Source organism: Pocillopora verrucosa, chromosome 11 (genome assembly GCF_036669915.1).
Source record: "Pocillopora verrucosa isolate sample1 chromosome 11, ASM3666991v2, whole genome shotgun sequence".
NCBI classification, from domain to species: Eukaryota; Metazoa; Cnidaria; class Anthozoa; order Scleractinia; family Pocilloporidae; genus Pocillopora; species Pocillopora verrucosa.
In genome coordinates, this window is record NC_089322.1 from 13,437,866 (window position 1) to 13,448,366 (window position 10,501).

The 10,501-nt window shown below is 38.4% G+C and overlaps 2 protein-coding genes across 3 annotated transcripts; one reads left to right on the forward strand and one right to left on the reverse strand.

Moving 5' to 3' along the window:
• The first annotated feature begins 37 nt into the window (after window positions 1-37).
• Window positions 38-5,451, forward strand: LOC131794577 (lactadherin). Of its 2 annotated transcripts, none has more exons than XM_059112099.2 (5): window positions 38-744; window positions 2,927-3,010; window positions 3,463-3,743; window positions 4,123-4,261; window positions 4,987-5,451. In XM_059112099.2, exons 2-5 carry the CDS (start codon window positions 2,929-2,931, stop codon window positions 4,989-4,991), a joined length of 507 nt encoding a protein of 168 aa, XP_058968082.2. In that variant the 5' UTR covers window positions 38-744; window positions 2,927-2,928; the 3' UTR covers window positions 4,992-5,451. The 2 variants fall into 2 exon arrangements, with proteins under 2 accessions (XP_058968082.2, XP_058968083.2); XM_059112100.2 differs by lacking the exon at window positions 38-744 and adding an exon at window positions 2,142-2,263.
• A 686-nt stretch (window positions 5,452-6,137) lies between these two features.
• LOC131794501 (carboxypeptidase A4-like) lies at window positions 6,138-10,501 on the reverse strand. Its single transcript, XM_059112017.2, has 8 exons — window positions 10,427-10,501; window positions 9,571-9,669; window positions 9,336-9,440; window positions 8,679-8,789; window positions 8,240-8,330; window positions 7,648-7,850; window positions 6,976-7,063; window positions 6,138-6,322 (listed from the first exon to the last, which is right to left on the reverse strand). Exons 1-8 carry the CDS (start codon window positions 10,493-10,495, stop codon window positions 6,138-6,140), a joined length of 951 nt encoding a protein of 316 aa, XP_058968000.2. The 5' UTR covers window positions 10,496-10,501.

The following is a 10,501-nucleotide window of genomic DNA, read 5'->3' on the forward strand; positions in this document are numbered from 1 at the left end:
GTCTAACTGTTCTGTAATCCGACAAATCAAGAAAGGGTGTAAATTTCTAACGAAACTGTGGTGGTGCGTCAGTTGAGGATATAACAAGAGAATTTGGTTTTGTCAGCTGAGTTGATTTTAAATGTAAATTGGCCATCGTGAAAAGTTTCTGAAGCCCACTTCTCGAGCGTTAGTCCTTCGTTATTTGCTCTGACGATGGGGGAACATTCGAAGGGCCAGCTTTACAAACCCTATTATGATTCGCTTTTGAAAGCTGCAGCTATGCCTGAGCTTTTGCGCCTCATGACATGGCGTACTCATATGTACGTGTTTTACGTATGGTAGTTCCGATGTTTTGAACACCTTCAAATAACTGTCGAGACTCCCTTCCCTTCAAATAACCTCAAGTGATCCTGTGTTTTGCTGATAAACAACCGTTTAGTTACCCTAGGGTTTCAGCGTGATTCACCTCTTGCCACACAGAGAGCGCCAAGCGAGGTTCAAGAACAGCAGGTATTTCACAATTGAACAATGCGCCACCAGTTCAGAGTATATGTGAACAATAGATTACCTCTTATGTTGTCATTGAGTCGAACGGGCGGTAAGGAAAATAAATCACGAAATCCGCTCATAACACAGTTCGGTGTAAATCTTTAATGTGCTTCTTCCAACGAGCTATCCATCTTTGGTTTTAGTTACCCGGCGTTTAAACTTGAAGTGGGACGTTTCTGTTGAATGATTTTGGACTCTAGTGAAGCAGTTTAGGTAAGACCCTTTTACAGTTTTCTTTACTGTTTAATATATTTGATTTCAACTTAAGAAAAAAACAGAATTGGGGCAGAAAGGAAGGTAAGAATCGATCGTAAATGTGATATTAAAACGGAGATTAAAAGGGACTTACCCTAATTATTTTCCACATAAACACAGAAAAAACCTTCGATTGAACCGTTTTCCCGTGTTGTTACCGAGTCAGATATAAGTTCGATTTAATTATTTTGAACTCAGTAAGAAGCTTAACGATATCAGAGGCAGTGTGTCTCGACTAGACAGGAAATTTAAGTATTTTCATCGACTTCTTAGTCAATTGCGTGGCCATAACGATCACAAAACATATACTCTCTAGTGAATCAAAATGAACCCTGACTTCTGTGTCGAAAACAGTCACGGTGTCAGATGTAGGATTACACCATAATTGCGCTCAGCCACCATCAGAAATGCATTTGTCGATGGCAGAATATGAAAATGAGTATTTGGGCGGCGAACTGAGCTTGGCGAGATTTTCTATGAGAGTGCTTTACACCGAATCAGTGAGCATTCGCTTGTCTTGACTTTAATTCAAAATTTGCGACCAATAAAGCATTTTAGAGTCTCACGACAGTTTCTATGTTGTTGACAATTATGATGTTAAACCAGTAATCAGATATTACTACAAGTAATTCCTTATTTGTAGTATTACGGACAAGATTACAGGGTTAATGAAACTTAATAGGGCAGCCAATCAAGGAGCTTCATGTTTCGGCACGTGTTGTTCACAGCCATGAACAATATTATATATCACTGTTCACTGAAGTGGATGTGATAAGAGACCGCTGATCACAGACACCGAGGTGAATAGCTGTTTCAGTATATACTAAAGATATTACGGTACAAAATGAAATTATTTTCACTTATTTATTTCTGCAACGATTACAATATTTTCAGGCGCAAATCCCGTGCGAGTTGCTCGGAGGTTAATTAATAAAGGATATTCAGTGTTAAATGGCCAATCAGAACGCGCCTTCGACGCTATCCACTGTTTTAGTATTTTCTATAAGGGATTACATCAGCTGAACTGTCTTCAATATACCTCTCTTTTTTCATTATACCGGCCTGCGGAAATCATTTCCGTCAGCGTAAAAAAAAGTAATTCTGGTAATAATTACGATGGTGAGCGTTGCAGACCTAAGCTAAGTAGACTGAACAACAATGCATGAATTATAAATGATATGTTTTGTCAGACCAACTCACACCTGTGGGCAAAGACAGAAAGTTCATGCGCTTCGTGGAAGATATCAAATCAAACATGCAAGAAGCCAGTGATCCTGCAATAAGATCACTTTGTTTCCACTGTATTTATATTCGCACACTTGTTTTGCCAAGGCCACGGCGACAAAACTCAGTTATGTCATTAGTCTGCAATGATAACGTTTCGCGGTCAGTGAGTACGGTGTCCTTACGAAGACAAATCTCTTCTCAAACAACGAACTCTTTTTTTCTGGAAGGATAGAAGTTTGTTACATTCCAGGTTTGTTCAGTCAATCAAAGTTAAGATGCCCAGTCAAATTCTACTATGAATCCAGGGCTTTCAGGAAAAATTTACAAATGATTGATATAGCACCAACAGAAGATTCCACCCAAAAGAGGTCGCTAAACATCGTAAGAAGACCCAGTTTTGTCCCGACAAGAACTACTGGAGTCGTAGTAGAATTTTACTGTATCGAACCTGGATTCCTCTAAATCGAGCAGCCTTTGAAACTTTTGCAAAAGCTTGTTCTAATCCTTTGTCCTATTGGCTAACTGGCCATGATCCCGCTATTTCATTTTATTGGTAAATGGACGGTAGATATTTTGATAAGAGCGCGCCCTCGTCTCGCTATGGCTTGGGTTCGATTCCCAATTCTGTCGTCACATGTAGGTCGAGTTCGTTGTTGGTCCCCGTCCCCGTCCGTCCGAGGTTTTATATCCAAGTCCTACGGTCTTCCTCTCTCCATGAAACAAACATTCAAGATTTCAATTCGACCTGCAGACAATGGGCAAGGAGAGCCACTTCGCCGATATCCTGAGCTAAATTGCCATTTTTATTATTGTGATACTGTAGTCAGTGTTACATTATCATCATATCATCATAATCATCATTATTATTATTATTACTTTAAACAGCTTCATTGACGTATGTCTTACATTCCAGGCATGGTCTGCCACCGACCCTCACCAATCCTTTTGATTGGTTTTCTCTGCTTTGTTTTGACATTTGGCGAAGAAGGAGATAATGGTAAGGCGAATCAAACCGATTAATTTAAATTTTGTTGCTATATGTATGCAGTACCACACAATGAAAAAAAATAAGTGGAGAGGGAGAGAGAAAATGACGGAGAGAAGTCGAGGCACCGACACCCGTATCGTAGCCTGCGAGCAGTCCATCATTATTGGAGTTTTCGGTGCGAGCGTTTCTTCGTCTGCAAGGAATTATGTGGCTTTGAGCCGCGCGAGCCGGTTAGAGGTCAGTGGAGTAGCTGTGAACCTTTATCCGACTCGTCTCAAATCTCCACGCGGGAAGAGAAACGCACGTCTTGCAAAGCTGACAATGAGGCCCTGGTCGTAGGTTACTCGTATTACTAATAGGATACTCTGCCACTTTAACCAAGCAAAGAGACTCGCTACAAGTTAATTTAACATCTTTCTTTGTTTTGAATACTTTCATGATCTGTTACTACTACTCAACAGGCTGTTTTGAAGCACTTGGGATTCAATCAGGCGAGTTTGACGATGGAGAGATTGCAGCCTCTAGTATGCTGAAGAACTTTTCATCAACTGACGCCTGGTGTCCACCAAAAGTCGATGAAAATCAATATCTGCAGGTGGATTTGTCAAGAAAAACAGAAATAACAAAACTTGCCACCCAAGGGGAGATTGGTAGTAAGGACAGACATGTGAAGACTTATGCATTACTTTATAGTGATGATGGAAAAAAATGGAAACAGTATGAGAGTCATGGAAAGGAGAAGGTGAAGTTATTGCACATCTTAATTTCATTCATTTTATCTCTCAGTTAGTACGTGCGCTATGATTGCCGGGTCAATTTAGCGGGCCGTGATACATTTCACAGCCTGCTAAATTTATAGGTTTGGTTAACTTAAAATCTTTCCTCTCTATTTGAACCCAGAGATATAATATGTGTCTTAGCAACCTCGTTTTCTCGGTCCTCACTGTAAGTAACGGGACCTTGTTTTTTCCGCCCGGACTATATATGGCCGCGGGAAAACAAATCGGTCCGAAACTTATAGTACGGACTTCGAACTTGGTTATTCATACATTTTCTAGCGTTAGACCCCTGCAACTAAAAAATTACTCCCCTTCAAAGTTCTCTCTTTGATTTTGTTATAGATATTTAAAGCCAACAACGATTCTTTCACAGTTCATCATAACTTGTTAGACAAACCTCTTGTTACGCGATACATTCGTGTCAATCCAAGGACATGGGAAAACGCTATTTGTTTGAGGCTTGAGTTATATGGATGTGATGGTAAGCTTACTTGACGTTTCTTACAAACCGTCAATTTAACAAATAAATTCTACGTTACTCCTTGATACTGTATTGATATTTTAAGGAGAAATTCTCTCTTAGTTAAACGACCCTTAAACTCCCTCTCCGCAAGAACTACGGGAGACCTTTTCGGCTAAAAATCAAATAACTCTTTTTTGTTTTTTCAAAGACTCGTATACGTGTGTTAGACTTGTGGATTCAAAATGAGGACTGTAAGGCAGTTGAAAAAAACCTAGAGGAAGAAGAAATTGCCTGTAAAAGGCCCATTTGATCACGTTTTGTTCTACGCACAATTAGAGCTCCCTTTAAGTGACTGTCGTAAAAACCAAAACCAATGTAATTGTCACAGCCAACCATAACAACACGAGGAGCCACTGAAACTCGAATTCGGGAAAAAAGCAAACTTCCTTAAGCGCGGGAAAATGAAGGCGACTAAGGTGCGATTGGTTTTAGTTTTGAATCTGATTGATTGAGAAAGTAGCGCGAGCTTTCTGGACCAATTACTTATCGAAGTAAAGCAAAACCAAAGTACTCCTGGATTACTCTCGTCACTCAACTACAAACTTCTCAGTCATAAGTAATCTACCGAAATATGTGAGGACCAGTGATAAAAGAATATTCAGATAGCTTGGAAGATTATGCAAAAAAAATGTGAGTTACAGCAATTTAGTGATTGCTAATTCGCGTTATTTTTCACTCTGCAGTGTGAGGACTGCAGCAGCATGACTCAGCAGATGTGTGTCTACACACCACTATATCTTAAGATCTCAATTATGTAAAATAGACAGACAAGGAAGTTAATTGATGATATTGGACACGAGGAAGATAGTCGTCCTCGTTGGATATACAGAGTTACTTAACTGGAAATACGCAATGCGCAAGACAAGACAACTTTATTTGGAATTGAAAAATTAAAAACATTTCTGGAACTACTAAGTTTGAAGCCAAGTCGTTTGTCAATATTTTGTAGGACTATCGAACACAAGAAGGAATTAGGGAATTATTGTAGGACCACGGATATTCACAGAAATATTCTTAGAGGTCAACTTATTGCCTTAGTATGAAAACATGGATCATGACATGTTACATTAATAATGTGTAAATATGTTGTTATAACGGGTAATATAATAATGGATCAATATTAAAGTTACTGTTACAGTTTTCAATCATATACGTCTTTTTACTGCGGTTAAATATGTATCTCGAAGGTATAAGTTTTCCCGTCAGTCTTTGAGAAAGAAGACTAATCAGGACGCCATCGTTTGATGATACAGCGCGAATGTTTACCGTCCTACTTCTGAGAGGAATAAGGAGGGGTAGTAGCTACTCCCTTTATTAAATCCATTTTGAAATCACTGGTGATCCCTGCAATCTGATTTGTTCTCAGCAGTGCGATTCATCCACGAATCGCACTATTCTTTGCTCTAAATCGCATCTATTTCCCAGCCGAAGAGAAAGGGACACAAAAACTAAAAAACCAATCAGATTTCAAGGCTTGTTTAAAGTAACCAATCAAATTGTAGGAAAATGAAAGACAAAGAAGTCATATTTGATGGTAAATTTTGCAACTTTTGTTCCCAATAATTTTCCTTTTTTTCTAAAACAAAAAAATGAATCATAGAGGCGATTAAATTTTGCGATTACAAAATGGATGTAATAAAATGGTGATTGAACTTCCTTCCGTGCAATTTTGGTTTAAAAACACACAAGTGATTTCAAATCGAACTCTCAATGCGTGCTTGTTCAATTTTGAATCCAAGCATATGATTTCATACCAAAATGCATTCTATTCAGTTCGATTACCATTATTCGTCCCACGGTGTGTAACTTTACCAATGAAATATTCCTCTTCGTCTTATCCAATGTGCATTTTCCTGACCATAGCCTTTAATCCTTCAAATAATTCCTTAGCAGTAGGTTCTATTTGTGATGCTGGCAAGACAAATCCAAACTTTCCCTGATCTCGCAATTCAACTGCAAATGAGTATTTCACTTTCAAGCCACCATAGACGTAATCGGTTAAGCTCCCGGAATTGATATCTGAGTGAAAGAAAGACAGGATAAAAAAAGTACTTGTTACAGAAGGCTGACTACTTTATGATAAAGGAGGGGAAGTTCCTAAACAAAAAACTGTTGCTGCGTCGGTAGGTAGTTTTACAAGATAATTTAGTTTTATAAACGGAGTTGATATCGTAAATTGGCCACCATAGATATCTCCTAAAACTGACGTCTCGAGCATCAGCCCTAAGAAAAATCGAAACGTCAGCTTTAGAAACTCTTTTTGGAGGCCAATTTACTTTGTAACAATTTACTTTGTAACAATTTACACCATTTGTGATGATATCCTGAAAATCTTTGTTAAAAATCTTTGGGAAACCATAACGCCCTACTTCGTTAGCGCTCTAATCTTAGATTGATTTCTTTAATTGATGAGCTGTTTAGAAAACAGAAAATGTTTCCTGCGGCTTATTATCATCGTTCTACAATTTTTTGCTACCAACGCAATTAAATTCTCCGTCATGTTGTTGCCCTCGCTCCTCTTACCAGCCCTTTTACGAACCAAATCTTGATGTTATCACTACTAAGTCCGGTTACTTTTAACGTATAGCGTCACAGTGTTACTTTTAAATTCTGTGATATTATAACACATATTTTACAGAAGCTTTTGTTGTAATCCTATGGGCTAAACTTACATAACAGTCTAGATGAGGGACCCAAATCATAAGTTGTGCTAAATTCCATGGACTTTATAACATCCACTGCGGCTTTCCCAACACGCATCTGCAAGTCAAGTCCAATCATATTACAAAATGGGTCTGCAAGGCTCTGGTACGTAATCTGAAGTATACATGGAACTGAACTTATTGAGTTCGGGGGGTTACTTGGGTCAATTTTGCTGAGTATGTGCCACCCGTCTCTAAGAACCCCTAGCCCATTATGGTCTGTTCTGAGGCCAATTATAAACAACATTGGTCACATTTGGGGAAATGTAATTTTCGCGATCCCAACTAAGTCACTTTTTAACCGTGAATCTTACCATTTTTAATTCCTTCTTACCAGAATTTTCTTGGCCCAAAAGTCCCGAAAATGTACCACCCCATTCTGGTAAATCTATTAAAAACGTAATCACATTATAATTAATCCTGTGGTGAAAATACGATTTTATCCAATGGTACATCCCCTTAAGCTAGGAAGTACCCCCCAATTAAGTTCGTTGCCCAAATTATTAAAACTAGCGAGGTCACAAAACTGATTCATGCTTATGTACATCTGCTGAACGAAATGACGAAATGGACGAAAAGACGGTGGAGCCCTCTTTCGGAGTAATCGTATACAAGGTTGGCGAAGGGATTACTGTAACTCACAAGTTCATCGTAATCTTTGATATTTTCCTTCGCAAAACCCCACGGAATCATCCACATTTGACTGTAACTGTGAACATCAAGGAATCCCGCAAGCCTCTTCAGGTGAGACTTCAAAAAGCGATCTAAGTTCTGAACCTCTTTCTCAGACATGGCTGATGAACCCTGATAAATAAATGAACAAGGGTTCTCAGAAGCCCCGTGATCTAAAAGGAGAAGAAAGATCGCACATCAAAATTTATCTGACAATGCATTATATCATTGTCTCTTCTATTACTGCTATGGTAGTGAAAACACCCAAGTCGAAATTAAACAGAAGACAGGGAGAAAATTAAACTTTTAACAAAATTGAAATATATAGAGATTTTTCTTAGTGGTGATATCTATATAATAAACGGATATATGTAAGTATAGTATCTGAGCAATTGGGCCCCTACCCCTCCCCCAACCCCACACCAGTCAACTAAGAACAAGTTAGGGTTAAGATTGGGTTAGGGGAGGGGTAGTTATGCAGTCGCTCAGATACTGACATTGATCCAACAATCCTTGATGTATTCTTTGCAGCAGTTGTAGAAATGAATCTCAACGTTGTTACCTCCCCAACTAAATTGCCAGTTTCTGTTCAAATCGGTACCAAAACACAAGGATCCGTGGTTGGGACTTCGGTTTTTTCGCCATAAACGATCCTGTAATGTTAGGTATGGTGAAAGACTTATCGGTCAGTGTAATTTTATAGCGGAGCTCAAAGCATGCGCAGCGCACACAGCGAAGCCCCATACTTATCAAAAAATGGTTATAATTACAACAATCCATTACGCTTTATCATACTGACATTACCCAGTCACTGCATGACTTTCCCAAATTTTTTTTTTAAAACAGGACCGGACCATTGTGCGACAGTTAAACTACAAAGGCATGATAGCCCATGGGTTGCCACATGGTTTGATCTCCTTCTACCAAAGGAAAAGAAAGTTAAGTTAAAAGCAAACGCTTTTAAAAGCAAAATTAAAGAGAAGAGGAAGTTAAGTTCTCACTTGAGTCCAGGTGTAAACGTAGCCATCAACATTAAATACGGGTACAATGGCGAGGTCTATTTTATCCAGCAAGGCTGTCACGTTGGGGTCCTTCCCGTACTGGGAAACAATCTGAAAAGTGGCCTGGCTTTAAATACTAACTTTATTAACTGTTGCGTGGCATGTTTACGAGCGTGTGTGACATTTTCTTGATTTTGCATTTGAGTTGGCGATACTAAGTGCTTCGTGATCGAAAGACATTATGGTTTTTGACGTTTCAAGACTTCTTACTTGAAAGCAAAAAAAAACTTTCTTAATCGTTAAACTCCCAAGATCTGATTTTTAATTCTCTCCTCCAGCTGGTGTACATTTCCTCATAAATTAGTTACAAGAATTTGCTTTTAGATCAGGATAACGACTTTTACCTGATTAGTTTTAGTATTCTCATCACTTGTTTGCTGGACTATATATGGATATCTCAGGGAGAAGTTGCACGTTAATCACTTCTAGGAGTTCGAGGGTTAAGTATTAAGATATGGAAGACATCATAACAATTACATTTGACAATTTTAAAACCCTGCGCCTTAATTCGTTTTTAAGTCGGTTTCCATGACAATGATGATCGAATGATGGCAACTGGCTTTATTTCTATGAATGAAAGAACGTAGTTTTTCCTACCTGATCAATGATGTAGATACAGGAGGCTGGAGAAATCCACTCTCGAGCATGTGTTCCACAATTTATTAACACCAGCGGCTTGATTACTTGATGGTTTGCTTGAATCTAGATAATAGAAAATATCGAAGATATTAACTGAATTGAAGTTTTGATACGCCTTTTATCCGTTAGAAGGTCGATGTTTAAACTCTTCTGAAAAACCACCATATCTGTTGTTACACTTGATCAAACTTACCTGAAGTATATATTGATCCCTGTTCTCATATGATTTGCCAAGACTGTGCATGCGTACAATATTTGAGCTTTGACTGGTAGCTTTTATCCAGGATACAATCTTTATGACCGGGAGAAAAACAAAAATAATGACATTTTCAAAAAATTGCATGTTCAAGGGGAGAATAAAGGTCATATGGGTTTTTCATTCTTGTCATCAGTATTTCACTTGACCCTTGTCGAAAAACCATTTGAAGGCCTGATTGTTAAGATAATTCTGAAGAGTTGTTTGGTTAATCGTCTTTTTTAACAGAGAAAATAACAGATGGGGGCTCTTAGATATGGAATTTCTCTTTAAATGTTCAACTCGATATTACGAGTGAGCGCAGTGAACGAATGAGATATCGAAGTAAACACGAGAAGAGAACTGAATTTCATCTTTGCAAGCAACCATCTGTTTTTTTTAATATTATAAACTCTATAAGCCTTTCAAACAGGAAAACTTGTCAAACGATATTGGATTGAGAATGAGACATAGTTTGATGCTACTCTGGTTTGCAGATTTAATGAATGTAACCGAAGAAGTTACAATTCATAGACCCAACGTTTCGACCTGGTTGGCCATTCATTCATCAACCTGAGAGAGAGGCGTGAAAGGTAAGTGACGTGTCAGCAGCTGATTGGCGATATTAAACGCACGTAAAAAAATTATCGTAGTTTTACACTTGTACAGTTGTGGCTTTTCTCAGGGCTGTAATTCTTTGTAAAACACTACAGTTTATATAATAAAATTACGTTCTTCTTTTCTGAAGTTTTTTTGGACCTTGCCATATCGGTTTACGATTTAATCATAATTGAGAAATATGCAGGATATCTACCTCATCAAACGTGTGGTACGTATTATGCCAAGATGATCTTTTGTAGTTCACATCGTTCTGTCCGTTCATAACGGC

What these genes read in the sequence shown, in the direction of transcription:
- LOC131794577 (XM_059112099.2), top strand. Translation starts at nt 2,929, where the DNA reads ATGGTCTGCCACCGACCCTCACCAATCCTTTTGATTGGTTTTCTCTGC. An exon ending in TGGCGAAGAAGGAGATAATG is followed by an intron (nt 3,011 to 3,462) that starts GTAAGGCGAATC and finishes ACTACTCAACAG; the next exon opens with GCTGTTTTGAAGCACTTGGG. An exon ending in AGAGTCATGGAAAGGAGAAG is followed by an intron (nt 3,744 to 4,122) that starts GTGAAGTTATTG and finishes ATTTTGTTATAG; the next exon opens with ATATTTAAAGCCAACAACGA.
- LOC131794501 (XM_059112017.2), bottom strand. Translation starts at nt 10,495, where the DNA reads ATGAACGGACAGAACGATGTGAACTACAAAAGATCATCTTGGCATAAT. An exon ending in GGGATCAATATATACTTCAG is followed by an intron (nt 9,441 to 9,570) that starts GTAAGTTTGATC and finishes TCTATTATCTAG; the next exon opens with ATTCAAGCAAACCATCAAGT. An exon ending in CTGGCAATTTAGTTGGGGAG is followed by an intron (nt 7,851 to 8,239) that starts GTAACAACGTTG and finishes TTCTCCTTTTAG; the next exon opens with ATCACGGGGCTTCTGAGAAC.